Here is a 22,625-nt window from a genome sequence, read left to right as displayed (position 1 = left end):
CTAAAAACTGAAATTAGAAACTAGCTGAAAAAGGAAACTAATTAGTAAAATCCTGTATGCAACCTTAAAGCCCTTTTTTTAGGCCCATAAAAGTGGCCTATCACACTCAAAAGTCAAAACACATGGGATCAATGGCCCAATATGTATGGAACCCAACCCTAGGCTTATTCCCAATAAAACAAGCCTAGTTTGGTGAAGAATCTGCATCAGGCTTGCATTGGGTTATGGCCCTTTGTCAGTTGTCAAATTCCTGGTATTTGAAGCCCACTTATGCGTTTCTTCCCTTACCACATTCTCTGTGCATGAATACTCTGCTCTTGACTCAACAAAGACTCATCCCAACTCTTTGGGGTTCAAGATCTTGAAAACCTGAGGAATGAACTGAATTTGGCAAAAGAAATTTCTTACAAGTGGAACATATTGCCAAATAAAATTTCAAGTTATTGTCAATAGGCTATCCTTTATATGAATTTCTGTAGTTGTTTCCAGCTATCAATGATGTCTTTTGATGCACTTCTTGCTACATAAATCATGATTGGTGTTCTGAAATGGTTCTGTACACGTTGGTTATGCTTTTGCCTTGTTTCTAGTGTTTGATGCCCATTTTTATTTTCACATGTTGTGAATTAAAGCTTTTTCTGAGTTGATATCTGTGTGCCAACAGGGTTGCGAGTCAAACAGTAACATGGAAATTAGTATGGCCCAGGGTGGACCTTCTAGAGATACAGGGAAAACTCCAATGTCTCAGCTTCCTGTCTCGGGGATGCCTTTCAAGGAACAACATTTGAAACAACTCAGAGCCCAGTGCCTCGTTTTTCTAGCATTCAGGCATGTCCATCCCCCAAATTGCCTAGTTTCAGCCTCATAAAAATACCTTTTTGTTTCTGGTCCAATCTATTAATTAGCTGTCTTTTTATGTGCAGAAATGGAATGGTTCCAAGGAAACTGCATCTCGAAATTGCACTTGGAGAAAGCAATCAAAAAGAAGGTAGGTACTGCTGCACTTAGATTTATCCTTTATTATATAATTAACAACTCTTTAATTCATTTACTTGTCAAACAAGCAGGTAGCAGTGCTGATGGAGCTTGTAGGGAACTGACAGACCATAGAGGGAAAGAGTCATACTTGAGGGAGCCAACTAACAGTAATGGAGTAGGGATTGGATCTGGAAGAACAAATGATATTAGAGATGCTGAAAGAGTTCCTCCTGGGTCCTCATCCACTGGAAGTCTAATAGATACTGACTCGTCAAAAGAGACAAAAAACATTAAGAAGACAAAGAAACAAAAGGGTTCACCTGCTGACCAGTTGGTGCTTGCAGAAGAAGGCCAACGACTTTTGTCTGCAACAAGAAAACCTGAGGCTGAAATGCAGACCCAAGAAACAGCAGAATCACAGGTAGGTGTAGCTATGATTTTGGAGCCTCAATTCCCAATGAATAGTAGTAGGATTTCGTCTGATAATATTCATTCGTAGGATGATCCTGACCATGGGCATCAACAAGTGGGAAGGGCAAACCAAATCTGGAGAGGAATCAGCAATCATAATGAGGCTCCTAGGGGAATGATGGAGGCTTCTATGGTTCAGCATGAACAAGTCTTAGAAAGAGCAGAAAATCCCTTAAACCAGTCACAAACTTATGGTGACAGCGATAGAGTAAACAAATTGTTCAAGGTGGAGGCTGCTTTTATGCAAGCAAGTCAACAGACAGATAAATACCCATCCTCTGTTCCATTGGGAGAGCAGACTAGACTTTCAGGGAAAGGAGTTGAGCCTCACATGCTGATGTCTCTGAAGGATGTTAATCCATTAACCATGCATGCGTTGCAGGGGGGAAAACATAGCTCAAAACCGGAGCCTATTGTTTTCAATAGTTTTGCCGATGTTTTTGTTGGTGCAAATTGCGGTCCAGAAGATCAAAGGGGATCTGAGATTCAGAAGCAAAGTGCTTCAGATGGATGCAAGATGATTTCCATCAATAGGGATCCAATTACTGTGCTGGAAAAATCTCCGGAGGAAGAAGAGGAGGAAAAGTCATCTACTGAGACACCACCTTCTCCGAAATACACCACCTCAGAAAAGTGGATTATGGACTGGCAGAAAAGGAAGCTGCTTGGTGAAGAAAATTGGGCCCTGAAACAGAAGAAGATGGAGGAAAAAATTACTGGTTCTTTTGATAAATTAAAGGTGTGTTTTGAAAGTAATAGCATTTTGTTTGATTCTTTTTTTTTCTCCCTTTCTTTCTCTCAGAGGGATTTTCTTTTCAAGTTTTGTTTCTTCACACAACATGCATCAGGGAAAATGCTCACAACGGCACATACACACACTCAAACACATTCTTTCATCTTAACTGAAATATGTTCTTACAACCCCCCACCCCCAACCACCCCCCCCCCCCCCACCGAAAAAAAAAAAAAAAAAAAAAAAAAAAAAAACTGAAACATATGTGAAGTAAATACATATTTGTTTGATGGTTTAGAATTAGATTTTGACTGCTACATGTTCACAGAGCCTCAAGACTCGTGGACGGATCTAATTAGGCTCCTGATGACGTAGTATCTGCACAACTTGATAATATAACAAGCAAGAAATAAGAATCTGAAACTAAATTGAACACTGATTTAATTTTACCTAGGAAATTGTTGAATAGTAAGAAGAATAAAGTGATTGGTGTCATGAAGTGGAAATTGTTGAATCGTAGGAAGAATAAAACTATGGTGCCATTTATGCTCTTGAGAAACCCATTTAGAAACCCAAACTTGGCATATACTGATGAATCTGTTTTCTGTTTACATAGTCTGATTCAGGAAGATTAAGCATCAAAGGAGAATTACTGAAAGACTCACCTAATTATTTTTTTATAGTACTTAAACAATTGGAGTTTCGGATAAAGAAACAGTTGAAGTTTTTGGGTCAATTAAAAGGCTCACCTAGTTGATTCTTTGTAGCATTTAAACAATGTTCTGCTTCCTACGGGTGATAGCAAGAGAGTGAAGGACGAATGATCCTCCAAGCAAAAATAGAGATAGAGTCCGACTCAAGCGAGTGAGTGGAGGGCGTGGCAAGAGATTGAAGTTTTTGGCTCAATTAAATGAGGGATAAGTTCAATTAAATATTGCAAAGTATTTGGAAATACATGCCCTATTCTTTTTATTTTTTGTTTTGCCTTACTGTTGCTTTAATTAATAAATGATTACCTTTTAGGAGTGGTGGTGGTGTTGGAGAGGGCATGGAGGTTTTTCACAGGTAATGTAAAATTGAATTTGGAAGTGGCAAATGAGCTGTGGGTTTGGTGCTTAAAGAAGATTAGAGTATATTGAGGAGCACGTTTTCTAGAATGGTAAGTGGAAAATATAGTGACGGGAGTTATGGGAGGAAGTAAGGAACTAGGTTGTTAATGGGCATGGCCTGAGAGGGATTATAGTTACAGGGATAATTCATTTTAAGATGAGTTGGATGTTGATTGGGAAATGTGATCAGAGCTCCTTCAGAGATTTGTTGTCTAGATAAAGTTAAACAAGAATCAAGTGAAAAGGGTTGTGTGCGGTTGCTATTTGCCAAAACTACCTCTTCTAAGGTTCTTTTGGTTGCTTTCTATTGTGACAATAGTGATTAAATAGATTATGAAATTTGCCAAAACCACATAATCTAATTCTAATGGTCTCCATCTTTCCATGGAGGATATTGTCACAAGTTATAACCTGTTATTCCCTTATTTGTAAGTCATTTTTACTTTCATATCTGAAACGAAATATACTTATTCTCAGTGGCTTTGCTTCTGGATTTTCTGACACTTAAGTTTAAGTGGACAACTCTTTTGAACTACTTGTTTTGTACTGTGAGGTGAACTACTTGTTTTGTACTGTGAGGTTTATTATCGTCTTTAAATTTCTCATATCAATGCTAGTTTCTATGCATTGAAAAAATTAAAATGAAATGCGTTGTTTTTGTTAGGTGGAAATTTTTTTTGTAGTTGTAAACTTCGATTTGTGCTAACTCTTATGGTGCAGGAGACTGTGAGTTCCTCTGAAGATATTTCTGCCAAGACAAGAAGTGTTATTGAACTCAAAAAGCTCCAGCTGCTTAGGCTTCAACGTCGATTGCGGAGGTAATTATATATAATAGTCTAACTGGCATTTCTAAAGTTGTATCTGTTGTTTATTTACATGGTTAATTTTGAGCATATCATCCTGTGTTTCTGACTGGGTGTTTCTATGCCTTCTTTTTAATCTTCTGAGACAGTATTTGTTTTCTTGTGGCAGTGATTTTCTGCATGATTTCTTCAAGCCTGTCACATCTGACATGGATCGTTTGAAAGCAGTTAAGAAACATAGGCATGGAAGGCGAGTAAAACAGGTTGAAAAATTCGAACAGAAAATGAAGGAGGAGCGACAGAAGAGAATTCGTGAGAGGCAGAAGGAGTTCTTTACTGAGATAGAAGTTCACAAGTGTGTATCTTTGAGCTTGACGAATTTATTGATATATTTTTCTCATTATGTTTCAGTTATGCATTATTTTGTAAGTGTTCTTAGGTTTATGTGGAAATATGAGTCACGTTTACGGTGGGTCAGTATATATAGAATTTTCTGTATTCCTTGAATTCCTTCTTAAGTTAGCCAATTCATTTGCTTTTACAAGCGGGGTTCTTTTTGATTAATTCATTTTATCTGATGCCCTCATTGCTATATTTGTTCTTATAACTTGACTGGTTACTTTAAATTTTAGGGAGAGAATGGATGACTGGTTTAAAATTAAGAGAGAGCGCTGGAAGGGTTTCAACAAGCATGTAAAAGAGTTCCATAAAAGGAAGGAGCGGATACACCGTGAGAAGATTGACAGAATTCAGCGTGAAAAGATTAACCTATTAAAGAACAATGATGTGGAGGGGTACTTACGAATGGTTCAGGTCTGGTAGATCTATTAAATTTTGGTGCCCTATGGTGGTGTATACTTATTGTTATCCTTTCTCCTTTTTGAATGTTAAGTAGAATGTATGCTTTTTATTTCACATTATTACATTTACATAATCATATAGGATGCCAAATCGGATCGTGTTAAGCAACTGCTCAAGGAGACTGAAAAATATCTTCAGAAGCTGGGTGCCAAAGTACAAGAGTCAAAGACCACGGCACGACGTTTTGAGATGGAAAAGGATGAGGGTAGATCTGCAAATGTTGTTGAGAACAATGAGGTTGCTATTGAGAATGAAGATGAGAGTGACCAGGCACAGGCAAGTATCCAATTTGTGGTCCTTTAAAAAAAAAAAAAAAACTCTTATCTGATTTCAATCAAATTTTGTTTGCAGCATTATCTGGAAAGCAATGAAAAGTACTATCTGATGGCTCATAGGTATTTATGTCGAACCTTTGTCCTTTTGTTTGGATCGCCATGATTGAAGTTCTTTCCCCCCCTTAGTATTCCAACTTTTTTTTTTCTTGATAGGCCTTAATATTCCAACTTTAAATTTAGGATTATTATTGAAGGCCTGGTTTTCCTTCTGTCACTTCTTCCGTCTCTTTTTCTTTTTGGGGTTTTATAAATTTATTGCTAAGATTGTTGAATAAACTTTAAGCGGGCGAGCCTGTGGCACAAGGGTTAAGTTGCACTATTGCAACATGTTGGTCACAGGTTCGAAACTTGGAAACGGCCTCTCCTGTAAAGCTGGGGGTAAGGCTGTGTTGTGTACATTTGCCCCTCCCAGACCCTGCAGTAGCGGGAGCCTCGTGCACTGGGTTGCTTTCTTTTTATTGTTGAATATACTTTAATTTGTTTATCACAACAGAATTCTGCCTATTGATTGGGACGTAATTGTTTCTGTTGGAAATTTATTATGTTGAAGTATTGAACATTGTCTAATGCAGTATAAAAGAGAACATAACAGAGCAGCCAACTTGTCTTCAGGGTGGAAAACTGAGGGAGTAAGTTGATTTTTTACTCTGTTTCTGGATTTCCTTTCAGAAGTTCTCCTCGTGTGGATTGTTTTTAAGCATTTCTGGTGGAGTTTAGATTGCAGATAAAACTTTCTCGGATAAATTTATGTTTTTAACTTCGTGTTTCGAATGTTTCATTTTTTTGATATGTAGGTACCAAATGAATGGTCTTCAGTGGTTGGTTTCATTGTACAATAATCATTTGAATGGAATTCTTGCTGACGAAATGGGTCTTGGAAAGACTGTCCAGGTATGTCTTGGTGTCATTGGAACCAAACAATACTTTAATGTAGGCCTCTTTCTGGTCTCTGTCTGTCACAGCTACTGGACTTAATACTAATCTGATAAGTTGTACCTTTGCAGGTTATTGCTCTGATTTGTTACCTAATGGAAACAAAAAATGATAGAGGACCTTTCCTAGTGGTAGTACCTTCCTCTGTGTTATCAGGATGGGAATCAGAAATTAGCAACTGGGCCCCTGGTATAAACAAGATTGCATATGCTGGACCTCCTGAGGAGCGGCGTCGGTTATTCAAGTAATGGCATATCATTGTGAAATTTGCTTTCTGGGTCATTTGGCTTGCTTAGAGAATGATTCCAACTTTCATTTGTTCCTGCAGGGAAAGAATTGTCCATGGAAAATTCAATGTCCTTCTGACAACATATGAGTACTTGATGAATAAACATGATAGACCTAGACTAAGCAAAATACATTGGCATTATATTGTAATCGATGAAGGTCATCGCATAAAGAATGCTTCCTGCAAACTGAATGCAGACTTGAAACTCTATCAGAGCTCTCATAGATTGCTGTTGACTGGAACACCTCTACAGGTTAATGATGATCCTATCTTGTGCTTCTAGCTTGTTCTCTGTTTAGGGTAGCGCCTTTCTCTTTTTCCTGATTTGAGTCTTGCTGTTGCTCTTTTGAGTCTGACACCATGAGATGAAAGAACCCCCTACCCCTCTCTTCAGCTAAATGAAGATTCAAGCTTTTTTATTTATAGATTTTCACCTCCTTAACAAGTTCACCTCTTAATCAATTGTCTGGTATATAAACCATCATAATTGCTTCCTCCCCTCCCCCCAAAAAGGTTTCTGGGATGATAATAAGTATGTCGTCTTGATTCTGCTATGCTTGTTGGATCTGTGGTTAGAAATTTCTGTTTTAATTTGTTGATTTCCCGTGTCTGGCTCTGACTTGAAATTTTGCATGGCCTCTAGTTGTTGCTTGCAGATACTATTGGTAACTCTTTTATATCTTTATTTTTTGTGTAGAATAACCTTGAGGAATTGTGGGCCCTACTCAACTTCTTGTTACCAAACATTTTCAACTCATCAGAGGATTTTTCTCAATGGTTCAACAAACCATTTGAGAGTAGTGGTGATAATTCACCTGATGAAGTAAGCCTTGACCTTTTTTAAGTGCTTTGTGAAATAGATTTTTTTAATTATTTAATTTCCCTGTAAAACCCTTTCCTGAATTTTTCTTTCATTCTTGATGCTTATCACTGAGCAGGCTCTACTATCTGAGGAGGAAAATCTTTTGATCATAAATCGACTTCATCAAGTTCTTCGACCTTTTGTCCTTCGGAGGTTGAAACACAAGGTCCGTAAATGATTCTCCATGCTAATAGAAGCGACAATTTTTTATTTTTCCACTTGGATTTTTCTAGTCAGCCGTATTCTAATGTTTATTTCTCCAAAAGCCCTAAATTTTTTTTTTTTGGGTGGGGATTTGACAAATCATGCTCTGGGGTGGTGGTAAAGATCTTTTCTTTAGTCTGTGTTACTTCTGAAGGCAGGCTAATATCACAGGTATATTATTTGAAAACAGTTTACAATTGACAAAGTTTTGTTACTATTCTTTGCTACATTATTTACGTAGTAAACCAGTCTCAACCTCTGTGTGTGTGCGTGGCCACAAACTGGAGGACTGGGTCTGGGTGTTTCATGCACTCCAGAACCCGTCTGATGGGCTGTGGGTCTCTTTTTTTGGAACTGCAGCCAATATAGCTCACTTGAATTTTGTAAGTGGATACTTTTTTATGACTGGAGATCAGAATAATTGTTGATTCAGTCTGCCATTGATGATGGAATTGGATGACTCTTCATTCACTCCATTTGATTCCATGGTGCCAATCAGATTGGTGCATTGCTTAGACTGTCAACAGTTGAGCCTGGGAAGTTCTATGGGCATATCAATTTTAATAAAAATCTGTGATGCCTGTGTACTCTTACCTCTTCTGTGTTGTGGTTGCTCTCTCTCTCGTATTTTGAGAAACATACCTTGCTGTGAACAGGAAAGGGGTCCAGCTCTGGTTTCCCAGTTTAACCAGCAGGATTTTTGGAGCTGGGAACCAGAATATGTGGCGTTGCTGGTCGTCTATACCAGTTTAGCTAACCAGTCAAACTGGTTTTCATTTATTTGTTCGTCTTCCTGTCTCTTTAATCATGTTACCCTCCCTTCTCCATGTAGTTCATCCTGTAAGTTACATTTCTAAATATACACTAATTGTCAAAGTCGTCACCTCAGCTAACAAAAAAAAGAAAAAAAAGGTTGAATAGTGATGAAGAGCAGCCTTGCTTGTCTAGTAAGCAGTATAGAGCTTAGCTTTGTCACTGTAAATTGTGTAGGGCTAACTATATAAATGTCTTTCGACTTGCACCGAATGTGACTTTAAGGTTATGTTTGGTTCCAGGTAAAATCCCTGTAAAAGGAAAATAATCAGGCAAAATCCATATAAAAGGATGGGAATTTGCTTGAAATTTTTTCTTTTACATGATTGTTACCTGGAAGCAAGGGGAATGTACATAAGAGTTGAATGGTGAAGTAGGATTTGTGCAGTGGACCCAGTTAGTAGGAGAAGGCTTAGTTGATTTGAATTGTTGTTGTAGAGTTTATTGTGGGGTATAAGCATGCTCAAATCAAAGCAATGTCGAAGTTAGTTTGTCATTGTAAATTTTGTAGCGCTAACCCTATGGATGTCTTTGGACTAACACTCTGATTCTTGTAACAGACCCCAATTAGTAGGTAAGAGGCTTAGTTGAGTTGAATTGTTGTTATAGGGTTATGGGCTGCAACTGTGCCAAGTCATAGCCATGTAGAAATTAACTTCATGATTGCAATGAGAATTACATCGTACTTGTTTTGGGGTGTTCTAACTTGGGTTGCTTAAAATTTTCATTGCCAAAATCAGAATAAGAGTGGTGAGGTGGGGTGGTAGAGTTGGTTTCTTAAATTATCATTCTGTGGAGTTGGCAATGGCAAATAACTGTTTTATACTTTCTGTGCATGTACTTTAGGGGATTCACATCCCTATACTATACATATGCAGTTTTCTTTTATACTAGTGTAATATCTTTTGTGGTTGATCAAAATAAATACCATTACTATGCATTGTACATTTCATAAAGCTTTTTTATGGAAATGATTTATCCAACTGAAGAAAAGACATTGTGGAAGTAAGGTTTTCAGTTGGTTCTGTATCTAAGTAGTGGTTCACATATTTCAAGATCAAGAATTGTTTTAGTGGTCATCTTATCAGATTCCTTTGTATTTTCGTATAAAACAGCTCCCTGATTTTGGGTTCCGTTCACCACAAATCATCCCGATGAATTGTTTTTCACTTGCCTGAGGACTTCACGAAGGATTTTGTTTTACAATATCTGCCATTCATGTCTTTTGTTTCTCATCAGCTAAGAACATATAATGCTTTTCTTTGGTTTTGATGTTATTTTATTTTAAATGCTGTTTTGGTAGGTTGAGAATGAATTGCCCGAGAAGATTGAACGACTAGTAAGATGTGAGGCTTCGGCCTATCAGAAGCTTTTAATGAAGAGGGTTGAAGAAAATCTTGGTTCCATTGGAAGTTCAAAGGTTCTCCTTGCATTTTCTTTTCTTCTCTTTATTTAAAGACTGGCTTGATCATGTTCTGATGCAGTGAACTCATGTCGTTACTTAGTACTTACTCTATACTAAATCTGATTGCGTTGTGTGATCAGGGCCGGTCGGTGCATAACTCTGTTATGGAGTTACGTAATATATGCAATCATCCATACATCAGCCAACTTCATGCAGAAGAGGCATGCTATTTTGTTGTTCTTTCGTTGAATTTCTGTTGAGGAGTCAGTAGTGAGTCTCCTTTTCCTTTTTACATTTTCATCTCATGATTTGATCTCTTTTTGTAGGTTGATACTTTAATACCAAAACATTATCTGCCTCCACTTGTAAGACTTTGTGGAAAGCTTGAAATGTTAGATAGGTTACTACCCAAGCTAAAAGCGACTGATCATAGGGTATGTGGAAATTTTCTGATAGTAATGTGGCCAAGACATTCCTCCCTTCCTTTTAATTAGATTTGGTTTAATCATTATGTCATCTTATTTACATCATGTTTTGTTGGTCCACCTTTACCAATCTTTCTTTGTGTATGTAGTCAACGTATTATTTGATATTTGAATGGCTAAACTATTTGACTTCTTCAATAATAAATATTCAATTTCATCATGTACAGGTAGAGTAGATTAGACCAAAGTTAAGGTGTGAAAATTGATGGAAAACCATGGTTCGAAAACTCGCCGAAATCCTTTTTTTTTTTTTACTGAAACGAAACTGCATACAAAAGCACAAAAAAAGACAATTTCGTTCATATTTTAGTCACTTCGTTTTGAAATTTTGCTCATTTCGGTAAAAAAAAAAAAATGCACTATATCATTGAAATTTCGGTCATCCCAGTAATGTCGTTTCGCTCATTTTGGCCATTAGCCCTCAAAATGGTCAAATCAAAACACATGGAAAAAGTATACTGTTTTGGCGAAATTTGGGTGGTTTTGAAACCACCAATACGAGTTCCTAGAGTGAGAATAACCAGGAACAACTCACCTTATCCACATTATGAAAGGGAAAATCTCTTCAATATTCATTTGAGAAAAAGAGAGAGCTAAGCTACCCACCAATTTGAATATATAGCTCAACTACCCAAACTTTTGGAGAAAATATCATTTTTATGGAATGGTAGATGGCTACAACGCTTGAGGCTAAGTGATATTTTTAAAGGGAAAATATTTGTGTAACCAAAGTTGGTGAAGAAAAAGTTTAACCTTACTCTTTTGCCTCTTTTAGTATAACCCACTTCTTTCAATGAGGGTAAATTCCTTTCACATGCGTATTTGAAAATTGTTCAAGACATTGACAACTTAAGAGAATGACATAATTGTAAGTTTTTTTTTTTTTTTGGATGAATAAATAATGCATTAAAAGGGGAAAGAATATACAAGAGGAAGGACGGGGGAAACCAAGCCCACGAGGCAAAGACAAGCAAAACAAAAGAAAGGGGGAGGGGATAGGGGGCAAAGCATGGCTAACAAGATGAGGCTAGCACCTCAGGGGGGGACAGAGAGAAAAAAGACTAAGGGGGATACAAATCATAGTGGGGATGGGGAAAAGCTAAAAAAGAGGAGAGACCCAGGCAACATCAATGAGCCTGTTCCTTTAGGAGTTCTTGATAGGTTTTTGCTTGAGAGAAGCAAATTTGGAGTGAACATCAAAGTAGATTACATTCCAAATCTGATCGTAAAACTGGGATTTGGCCGTCCATCTACGAATATTCCGCTCTATCCAAATGTGGTTAATAATGGTGCAAACTTGCCCGTAGTGTCGCAGATGGAGGTACCTGAGAGGTCATATCAATCCAGTTCCATTCCCTATGAAAAGGTAAAATGGGTCTCCTAGGAGGCCAACAATGGGAAAGGACTTTTTTTACAGATGAGAGAGATGAGAGGGGACAATTGAAGAAGATGTGGTTTATATCTTCAATATTGTTCCAGCGGAGACAACAAGAAGGGGAGGCTTAGATGTGACGATGGATGAGAAAGGATTGGGTTGGGAGATAGTCCTTCAGGGCTCGCTAGGTGGTGAAACTATGACAGGGGATGTGGCCTTTGAACCAAGCAACCAAGCAACATTGTGCCAAGGGACTAGTGGCAGTGGGACAGATAAGGTTCTAGGCGGAGAGGTAAAGGAGAAGCGGTCATTGGTACAATGATTCCATAAAATCCTGCCCTCACGGGCATCCCTGTGGAGGGGGGAGATCTGCCCAGATATTAGCAAGGGAAGGGGATAGGGGAGTGGACCAACTATCATTTGAGATGATGGAATCAACCATTGCATTTCTAGGAATGCCAGACGAGTATACAGTTGGGGGGCTGACAATGGAGAGGACACTTGCAGGGTGCCAATTATCCAACCAGAAGTAGGTGGAAGATCCATTGCTGATGGAGGAGGAGATGGCATTGAGGGCAAGAGTTATGAGGTTGAGGAAGTTTCTCTGGACCCATAAAGCGTCAAAAGAAGGAGATACTGTCTAAATGGAATATTTTTTTACGAGAGAGGAGTATATCCAGTTGATCCAGATACAACTGTGCTTGGAGGTAATTCTCTATATGAGCTTGAGGGTGCCAGCTTTGATGTTATCATTGACTCTTCTCAGACCCAGACCTCCCTTAGTTTTCGGAAGGCAGACAAAGGCCCATTTGAGAGGATGGAGGAATTTGGACTGATCTGTGCCTTTCCAAAGGAAGGCACAGAGGATGGATTCGATGGCTTTGGAGATAGAAATAGGAAAAGAGAAGACACCCGTCCAGAAAATGTACATAGATTAAATCACAGATCTAGCAAGGATAAGGCGGCCCGCATAGGATAAAAGCTTTCATTTCCAAAGCTGAAGCCTTTTCCTCATTAGGTCAAGCATGGGGGTGCAATGAGGGGCAAATAGTCTGGACGAAATGAGGGGAAGGCCCAAGTACTTGACCGACTGGGAGCCAAGGGAGAAGCCAAAGATCTAAAGGAGGGTGTCTTTGATTGAGTCTGAGACTCCAACAAGGAAGATACGGGACTTGCTAAGTTGACGCAGAGGCCAGAGAGGGATCCAAAGGATTTAGGGAGGAAATGATGGAGAAGATGGAGAGGGTCAGCCCTGGAGAAGATCATGAGGTCATCAGCAAAGGCAAGGTGAGTGAGACCAATGGATTTGAATTTGGGGATGGGAGTGATGAGGTGGAGGTCAGTAGCCGATTGGATGGATCTATAGAGGACCTCGAGGGACAAATATCCAGAGATGATCTCCTTCGTCTCCTTCCCTCTTCTTGGGTTACAGCTTATGAACAACAAGTATCAGCCTCTCAACCACAGGCCCCTCCAGAGCCAGTCCAGTCTACAGATCCCGAATATATTACCCATCCTAATGGTGAGGTTGAAATTCGGTTTCCTCCTCCAAACCCTCATCCTCGTCCGTCTCCGTTTCCAACTTCTTTTGGTATGATTCAAGAAAAAATCCCTATTAAATCTTTTGATTCTAAGGAGAAGAGGGAGGGGAGGGCAGCCTTGCCTGATACCCACAGAGGAGTTGAATTATCCATCCAGACTACTATTAACAAGGACAGAAAACATGGGGGTCGGAGATGTAGGAGTGGATCCAATGTATGAAGGCAGAGGGGAAGGACATCTGGCTAGGGACTGTAGAAATGAAATCCTAGTGAATGGAATCAAAGGCTTTATGGATATCAATCTCGACGAGGGCAGTAGCAGAGTGGGATTTTCTATCAAATCCTCTAACCACCTCATGACATAGGATGATGTTATCAGAAATGATTCTGTTAGCAATGAAAGCAGATTGGTTAGGGTGACTAGAGAGTCCACAATTGATTGAATTTGATTGGCAACGATTTTGGCGATGAATTTTTAGAAGAGGTTGCAAAGGTAGATGTGGCGGAAGTCAGCCACGGAGGAGGCTCCCTCATGCTTGGGAATGAGACAGATGAAATTGTGGTTGACACCTTTGATATGAGAGGGATTGAAAAAGAAGCTTCTGATGGCAAGGATGAAGTCTGGTTTTATGATTTCTCAGCAGGAGGAGAAGAATTCCATGCTGAAACCATCAGGCTTAGGAGCCTTATTGGCTTTATGAGAGAGGATAGCCAAAAGGATTTCCTCATCAGAGGGAATGGAGAAAAGGTTCACGACAAGGTTATTGGGATGGATTTATTGACGAGGACAGAAGGGAGGGGGGGAAGGGGGGGATTGAGGAGGACATAATGGTAATTTACTTTCAAATTATTTTGAAAACCTCATTTTTTGGGTGAATAATAAAATATATTATGAGAAGAGAAAAAAAGGGACTCCCCAAGAAGACAGAGGAGTAGAAGAAAAGCATTACAAAGCGAAGCCCAATCCTCAGCTAGGAGGGTCACGGGGCAGGTATAAAGAAAAGGGAGGCCCTAGGAATCAACAATAAGCTTGTTCCTTGAGAAGTCAATGCACTTGAAGACCACAAATAGCTTGCTTTTCTAATGTCGAAGGCAATGGTGTCCCAAATCTGTTGGGGTGTTCTGAACTTTGGGTCCATCTTCTGAGATTATGCTTCATCCAGATATGGTAAATGGCGGTGTTGAAGTCTAGCTTATCATCTATATTCATCTATATTACAACTGGAGTTACAACAAAGGATATATCCACCCAATTCCATTCTCTAGAAGGCAGGATTCTTCTCCTCTGACGTCAACATTTGGCAAGAGCCCTTTCCAAATTGAGGTGGAGAAGGGGTAAGCAATGAAAGGTGGTCCAGGTCTCAGGGGAGTTCTAACAGTGGAACCAAACGGGGGAAGCCGGAATATGTCCCTAAATAAGGAAAGTTTGTGTTAGGAGGGAGCGGGGAGTAGTTGAGTGCTCTCCAAACAGTGAAGCCATGCTGGGGATGTGTCCCTTGAACGAAACAATTCGACACCAAGGAATTGGACTAGGGAGTTGAACTAGCTCGTGGAGGAAGCAAACCATACAACAATTTTGCCACTCCCTCTGGGCCTTCCACTAATGGTCGGCAGAGCATCCCTAAGGCTAACAAGGGGAAAGAGAAAGAAAGGGTCCCAACCATCTTAGCGGAGGATGTTTGAAACCATGGCCAACCTGTCATAGATATAAATGTATTTGGATTTATCTCCAAATGAATGTTTGAGAATTCCTAGAGGAGTTTGATGTACACCCCGTATACCCAAATGCTTTTCTTCTTGGAAGCTAGCTTCCAAATTGGCTTGAGGATACCCAAAAGTTAACATCCTTTATTCTTTTCAAACCAAGGCCTCCCCCATCTTTGGGAAGGTAAACAAAAGCCTAAGTAATAGGGTGGAGGAATGTGGTGGTGTCAGAGCCTTTCCAGAGGAAGGCACACATCGGGGACTAAAGCTTCTTGATGGAAGATTGGGAAAGCTTGGAAATACCCGACCAATAAATGTATGGGGACTGGAGCATGGATATGATCAATTCAATCCGACCATCATAAGATAGGTGCTTGCCCTTCCAAAGTTGGATCCTTCTGCTTATAAGATCCAAAATTGGGGAGTAGTGATGAGTGAACAATTTGGAGGGGATTGAGGGCATGCCCAAATACTTGACTAGGAGATGACCTTACGAGAACCTTGCTTTGTCCTTCAAATGAAGCTTGTCAACCTCAGAGACACCAGCCAAGAGCAAGAATGATTTTTTATTATTGACGCAAAGACCAACATGCCTTCTCTAGACACCCTCACTCTTGATTTCTTTCACTTTTGAGAGGGGGAGCAGTCTCTAGGCAAAAGCATGGTGATGGAGTTTGCGTTGGTTCTAGCTTTTATGGACCTGCGAAAATATCCGGAGTTGGAGTCACCTAGCTCCAACCACTAGACTCTAGACTTCTATATAATGCTCTCCTCTTGGGAGACTAAAGATTTAAGGTCTTTGGAGACGAATTTCTTTCCTTTAGCCAAAGAATCGTTATGAAAATTAGATTAGAATCTGAGCTGTATATCAGATAACTCTACCCTACAATCTGAGGCCAAGGTAGAGATGTTCCAAAGCTTGAGGAGCTCCACGAGTGAAAAGCAATCTTTACATTCCTGAGCTTCTGGGGAAAGGAGATAAGGGGGATAAAGTGGGCTTGAACCAGCTTGTCCGAGGCCTCTTGAACTATGTTGAGGAAGTTGGCATAAGAGGACCACATATTATAGAATTTGAACGGCTTCGCACTGAATGAGATGTAGGGATGAATATGAACAATGGGGCTGGGGTTTGAGATGCCAGGCGCATGCGCATCAAAGATAGCATGTTAGGAGGGGAAGGAGGAAAGCAAGCTTCATTAATCATAGCCCTATCAAGGTTACAAAGAATTTTGGAATCTCCGTTTCTTCTATTCTTCCAGGTGAATTTCAGCCTAGTCCATCTCAAATCATTCGTGCCAATGTCGTCAAGACAATCATTGAAAGCATCTACTAAGGCATCATTAAGATGATCTTCTCCCAAATTTTCGTGACCAAAGTGAACAACGTAAAGTCACCAGCCAAGGTCTGGGAAGGGATCCCACCTGCAAAGCAATTAGATGGAGGTCTGCCAACGAGAAGATCTCTTAGAAGCATAGTTGAGAGGTATAAATGGCAGTGAAAAAGAAGTTGGGGTTCCTTTGGAGGTTGAAGTTGTCGGACATCTTGATATGGAGAAGCTGGGAAGAAGAAGACAACAGTGGAACTTGAATTTTGGAGGGGCACCACACCAGGGGCGGCCGTTAGAGTGGTGAGAGTGGTTGGAGGAGAACGACCAACTCAGGGCAATCAGGGAGGCATGATGTAGCACAAGTCCTTCATTTGGGTTCCAAGGCAGGCCCATAATTGGGGCTATTTAAGGCCAGTTTTCTGTCCTGAATTTCCCCTATCGATTCAGTGTTTGTGGGCCATATTCTGTTATTATTTAGGCCCACAAACTGGGCCCTGTTTGCAGCCATCAGACAGCCTGTTCAAAGAGATAAATTCCTTCAGATTTGGTAGGTCCCATAGCCAGCTCGCAAGGAAGAGATTAGGAAGAATATTTGATGGGACTCATTATGTTGCATGGGACAGATAATGAGGTGGTGAAAATTGTTGAGAGGGATATTCCACAAAGTGATTATTGTAGGTATCTGGGCTCAATCATAAATAAATAAGGTGATATAGAGGATGATGTTTCACAGAGAATTAAAATAGGAGTGATGAAGTGGAGATTGTGCATCCAGAGTATTGTGTAAATTTTATAGGACAACCATAAGACTGGCTATGATGTATGGCGCGGAATGTTGGGTAGTTAAAAAGCATCATGTAGATAAACTCAATGTAGCGGAGTTGAGGATGTTGAGATAGATGTGTGGCAAAAGTAAGAAGAATAAAGTAAGGAATAATCATATTAGAGATGATTTGGGAGTAATTCTGATACATGATAAGCTATGAGAAAGTCATTTGAGGTGGCATGATCATGTTCAACGGAGGCCTTTGGATGCTCCAGTATGGAGGAGTGATTTGATTTAGATTGAAGGAACTAAAAAGCTAGGGTAAAATGACCCTTGGAGAAGTGGTGAGGAAAGATATGCATAGCTTAGGCCTTGTATCAAGTATGACCTCAAATCGAGCTGATTGGAGGGCAAAGATCCATGTAGCTGACCCCATTTAGATGGGATAAGGCTGAGTTGTTGTTCTTGAATTTTTGTATAGTGGCACCTCTGGTTCTAGTATGATTCAATTGGTACAGTTTTGGTTCGGTGCAAGAGACGGAAAGGGGAAACCTGAACTATACCGAGAACTCGAACATAATTTCAATACCGAAATCGTATCAAGTTGGTTCGGTTTTGGGACGGTTGTTATTTGGTTTGATAAACGGTTCCTTATTCGGTTCAGTTTTGGTGTGATTTTTATATGGTTTCATAAACTGCATCTCATATATAATTATATGAGATCCATATATAATGTGTTGATTCTAGTATGACCTCCAATATAGCTGTTTGGAGGGCAAGGATCTATGTAGCAGATCCCATTTAGGTAGGATGTTTTTGAGGTGTTGCTGTGTTCCTTTCTATTTAATTTAGTTTATGTAGTTTTTCCCGTCTCATGGATCCATGTAGTTGAACCCATTTAGTTGGGAAAAGGCTGAGTTGATGTTGTTCGGATGCATATATAATATATATTTAGTGACATAATATATAATTATAATAATTATTATAGATGTGTATACTTGGTTTGCTTTGGGAATAGGTAATTCGGTATGGTCAAGGTAAATCTTGGGGTTCGACCAAGGTCAAAATCGAAATTTAGGTCGAAATTTCCAAAACCTGGTCAAAACCAGGTATTTTTTTAGGCCATTTCTACAAATTAGGGTCGAAATTTCCAAAAGTTTCCGAAATTAGGGTCGAAATTTTTGGAACTCGGAAATCTCTGGGTGGGTCAAAACCATTGAAACTTCTGAATTCTCGACCTTTCCAAAATTTAGAACTATGGGTATGGTTCTGTTCGTACCGAATGGTTTTGCCTTAGATACCAGAACCTTACCGTAGTAAGATTCAATTTTTTATATTGAAACTGTACTGATTCTTATTTGGTTCGGTTCGGTACTGTTTTAAACTGTTGGTTTCGGTTTTGGTATTCAGTTTTGGTTCCAAATTGACACCCTTAACTCGAGGGGCTGAGAGTTCTACAAGTTCTCTTCTCCAGTTCTCCATACCCTAAGCACTTTCCATTCTCTTAATGTGTGGATGATTAATCAGGTTTTTTCTGGTTGGTTTATCCTGCAGGTTCTATTCTTTTCAACAATGACAAGGCTGCTTGATGTTATGGAAGATTATCTCCACTGGAAACGTTACAGATACCTTCGATTGGACGGACATACATCAGGAAATGATCGTGGTGCTCTTATTGAGGAATTCAATCGACCAGACTCTCCTGCTTTTATATTTTTGCTCAGGTAAGATGGATAGCATATTCTATGCAGCCATGCATACTTATTTCCAGGCATCTTCAGTAATCTGTTGCTGCAAGATGTTTAGCATATTCTATGCAGTAACTTCAATTGCACTTTGTGTCTTTATGTGGTATAGCATTCGGGCTGGAGGTGTTGGAGTGAATCTCCAAGCTGCTGATACTGTTATCATATTCGACACTGATTGGAATCCTCAGGCAATATATAAAAGCTCATCTCTTTAACGAATTGTTATCAATTTATAAATTATATTAGCTGCATTCAAAAGCTTGCTGGTTTCTTCATGTTGCTCTCAGGTTGACCTGCAAGCACAGGCTAGGGCTCATCGCATTGGTCAAAAGAGGGATGTTCTTGTTCTGCGATTAGAAACGGTAAATATTCCTTTGCTTTAATGTATTTCTGAAAAAATGGTTGTGATATAATTTCTTATGTGGTGCTATCGTTAAGGGCTTTGTTGCTTTTCCTGCTTTCGATAATTTTAGCAGCTTTATATTTGTTTCATCATGTTACTTTGTTTCTTCCAGTGTTTGTGGGTTTATATGTTTGCTCTTTGTTAGTCATTATATTTTTCATTTTTCTTTTCTATTGTGTGTTTACATGAAATCAACTTTCTTTTACTTGCACAGGTTGTGGAATGACCTACTTTATGAACCAGTAATAGGTTTTCTATATGGAGCCATATCATAACTACACCCCCACCACCCCAGGAAAAAAAAAAAAAAAACGTTTTCATCTTTGGCTACTCAATGACGTATTCTTAATCCGGGACAGATTTTGGCACATTTTATTGGTCCACTTTCTTCATGGTTATCTTCCTCGGTCCTTATTCGAGATTGTTGTAGTTCTTATAATGTAGTTCAAATCAGCAAGTCATCTGAATCTACAAGTGATGAACCTGACAGAGTATGCTTGTTGGAAGTGATTAGGGGTAGTGTTCTTAAACTACGTTTTGGGATTGATTGTTGGGATTCTTGGGAAACAATTGCTAAGCTTGATTTAGGGTTGATAGATTACAGTGAGAACATTTCAAGGAGGGTTATGTAATGAGGAAGGGTTGATGGAACAGTGACGGAAGTGGTTTCTGATTGTTAGGTGGTTTTTGAGGTGCCTCTTCATGAATTTCTAGGAAGAAATTCAGCGAAATGAAACCCGCTACTGAAATTTCAGCGAAACATCGAAATATCGTCTGAAACCATGGACTATTTTACATTTCGCCTTTGGTTTTGTTTATGCCTAGGCAACAAGGCTCATGGTTTAAAGTATCTCCGATACACTATGATACCCTCCGATATACCTCTTAAATTTAGCTGACCGATACGGTGACCGATACCAATACTTTAATCCTTAATCTTTAGTATATCTTAGTATATCTCCGATACGATACCATAACCTCCGATACATATCTTAAATTTAGCCAACTGATATTACTACCGATACCGATACTTTAATCCTTTATTTATTTAAGGCGGTCCAGCTTGGACTGGCACCTTGGTCGCCTAGGCATTGCCTTTGCCTTCCTCCCTTGCGTTGGGTCGCCTTATGCCTTGTTAACTTCAGTAACTCATGAAACTGAAATTCTTAATCTCGCGACACCTTGTTCTATTTGTCTAGCAGAAAAAAGAATCCACTCCTTATCTGGCTTCCTTTTTGAGCCACATGGACAGCTGATGTGTTGAATCTAACTGTTGGGGCTCAAGTGAGTAACCTTGTGACATGGATTAGGGCAGGTTGGGAATTGCTTGAGTTAATTCATTTTTAAATCAAAAGATCACAAGATTAGTGAGGAGAAATATGATCAAACAATGAGAAAAAAGGCAGTGGGATTTCAACTTTCCTTTAATTTCTCGTTGGATTGGTACCAATAACCTGTCGTTTCTTGTGGTTTGATTAAATATCAATCCAAATCTCCTTGCATTCTCTTGACAAATAAATGTTCTTTAATGTAGAAATGGCCGGAAATAAGGCCTAAAAAATGTGAAGTCACCTTAAAGTTGGATATAGGAATTTTTTTATTTTACTTTTAATATAGATGGGTACAAGGTTTTGTCCTCCAATTCAACTGAAATGAACTAAACATCATTCCTACTAGGGCTGTGTACGTACTGTTCATGCCACTATTGTTGCACTCATCTCCAACAACTAAGGTTACTTTTGGCCTTTGTTCATGGCACAAGCATTCACATCTCCAACGATATTAACCCAAGTTATTTTTGGCCTTTCCTTTTCTTGTGTCTCAATACCTTAAATTGCACCATGTTATTAGTTATTACTCCTTTCTGGTACACCCTTGTTCTTCAGTGCACGTGGCCAAAATCATAGGCGAACAGCATATATTGTGAGTGGTGGTGCAGTCTCTAGTCAGCTTGTTCCATTTATGCTGCAATAACTTACTTTAAATTGCTACTGCTGTGATAGGTTTGGACTGTGGAGGAACACGTCAGAGCTGCAGCAGAGCACAAACTTGGAGTTGCGAACCAGAGCATTACTGCTGGTTTTTTTGATAACAATACTAGGTAAGTTAGGATCCTTGTTCAAATAATTTCTTACCTTAAGAGATTTCAGAGAAGTGCCTACAACATATGTATTTGATTTTTGGCTGAAGATTTCTACTGTAATTCTTTGACAGTGCAGAAGATCGAAGAGAATACCTGGAGTCCCTCCTAAGGGAGTCTAAAAAAGAAGAAGCTGCTCCAGTTTTAGATGATGATGCTCTTAATGATCTCTTGGCCCGCAGGTATATTTGATATAGAATTTGAAGGTAGTATCTAGCTGTGTTCTCTTTTGTATCAGTGGCCCTCTCTAGCTTGGACAACCTAGGTCAATTCTGTGATACATCATGGGCTGTTGGGACAGATTGTTATTGGGTCTTGCCAAGTAATCTGCTTTGTGTGATATTGATATTTTTGGATAAGTTATTGAGTACCTATCCAATGACTCCAAGATCTTGCGATTCTTAGTTGTATTGAGAGGGTTATGACCACTTTACCAATGAGGTGTTGATCTGTGGTGGCATTTTTTTGTCTAGGAATTCTAATTAGATTAGGAGTCCTATTTGAAGTCTATTTCTTTAATTTGTTGTTTTCGTTGTTATTGTTATTTTTTTTTTTTTTTTGGTATGTGTATATATATAGTTTGTTTTGTTTTTGTTTTTGTTTTTTTAAGGATTGAGCATTCATAGGAGTTCGTAATTATGTTCATATTAAAGCCATTATCAGTAAAGTGAGCCAGTTTCTTAGTTGCTTCAGGATTTGGTCCCAAGAGTCTGAGTCTAATCTCATTTTTGGGAAGGATAGTCTATTTATGGGCTTGTACACAACCTTATTTGTGTGTCGAGTTAATGAAATTGATCCATATGGTGTTGGCACTGGTCTGAAATAGGAATCTTGGGCAATTATTCGTTCCTCAATGCTTTTTTTTGGGGGTAACATCCTGGTTGCCATTGCTGGTGTGAGTATCTAGCTTGCTTTCTTTGTTTTTTTTGTTTTGTTTTGTTTTGTTTTTTTGTTTTGTTTTTTTGTTTTTTGTTTTTTTAATTTTTTTAATTTTTTTTAATTTTTTTAATTTTTACAATTTTTACAATTTTTATTGATACTGTTCTCGTACTTTCATTAATTTCACCAATTCTATTTTGGGTTTTCTCCTTCGAAATCCCTCGGCCTAGTACCTGTAGGCATCATAGGGGTTTTGTGTTCGCTTGCCTGGATGTGATCCATGGGTGTTGGACCATGTTGAAAAATGAAACTTATCAAAACTTCAATGTGTGCAACCGTGTGTCCATGCAGGTTCACACTTGTGCACATATGTGTATGCATGTGGGTGAGAATAATTTATTTTTCTTTTTCTTTCAATGAGGGTAACATCTCGTCATTTCACGTGTACTCGAAAAATGTAC

General features: G+C 39.1%; 1 protein-coding gene across 4 annotated transcripts in view; it reads left to right on the top strand.

Moving 5' to 3' along the window:
- LOC122089816 (chromatin structure-remodeling complex protein SYD-like) overlaps positions 1-22,625 on the top strand; it is a 46,331-nt gene that overhangs the window by 14,700 nt on the left and 9,006 nt on the right. For all 4 annotated transcript variants that reach the window (XM_042659510.1, XM_042659508.1, XM_042659509.1 and 1 more), the window contains 23 exons: positions 665-828; positions 924-988; positions 1,068-1,399; positions 1,478-2,188; positions 4,012-4,109; positions 4,264-4,449; positions 4,727-4,907; positions 5,037-5,231; positions 5,307-5,350; positions 5,863-5,919; positions 6,085-6,181; positions 6,295-6,467; positions 6,552-6,765; positions 7,210-7,335; positions 7,451-7,540; positions 9,695-9,811; positions 9,937-10,017; positions 10,123-10,230; positions 18,549-18,718; positions 18,852-18,930; positions 19,030-19,104; positions 21,149-21,246; positions 21,360-21,467. In XM_042659510.1, coding sequence (XP_042515444.1) covers positions 665-828; positions 924-988; positions 1,068-1,399; positions 1,478-2,188; positions 4,012-4,109; positions 4,264-4,449; positions 4,727-4,907; positions 5,037-5,231; positions 5,307-5,350; positions 5,863-5,919; positions 6,085-6,181; positions 6,295-6,467; positions 6,552-6,765; positions 7,210-7,335; positions 7,451-7,540; positions 9,695-9,811; positions 9,937-10,017; positions 10,123-10,230; positions 18,549-18,718; positions 18,852-18,930; positions 19,030-19,104; positions 21,149-21,246; positions 21,360-21,467 — 3,569 coding nt within the window. The remainder of the gene's footprint in view (positions 1-664; positions 829-923; positions 989-1,067; positions 1,400-1,477; positions 2,189-4,011; positions 4,110-4,263; positions 4,450-4,726; positions 4,908-5,036; positions 5,232-5,306; positions 5,351-5,862; positions 5,920-6,084; positions 6,182-6,294; positions 6,468-6,551; positions 6,766-7,209; positions 7,336-7,450; positions 7,541-9,694; positions 9,812-9,936; positions 10,018-10,122; positions 10,231-18,548; positions 18,719-18,851; positions 18,931-19,029; positions 19,105-21,148; positions 21,247-21,359; positions 21,468-22,625) is intronic.

Source organism: Macadamia integrifolia, chromosome 9, assembly GCF_013358625.1.
Source record: "Macadamia integrifolia cultivar HAES 741 chromosome 9, SCU_Mint_v3, whole genome shotgun sequence".
NCBI lineage: Eukaryota > Viridiplantae > Streptophyta > Magnoliopsida > Proteales > Proteaceae > Macadamia > Macadamia integrifolia.
Note: the sequence above shows the minus strand (reverse complement) of the source record. Positions and strands in the feature narration are given on the sequence as shown.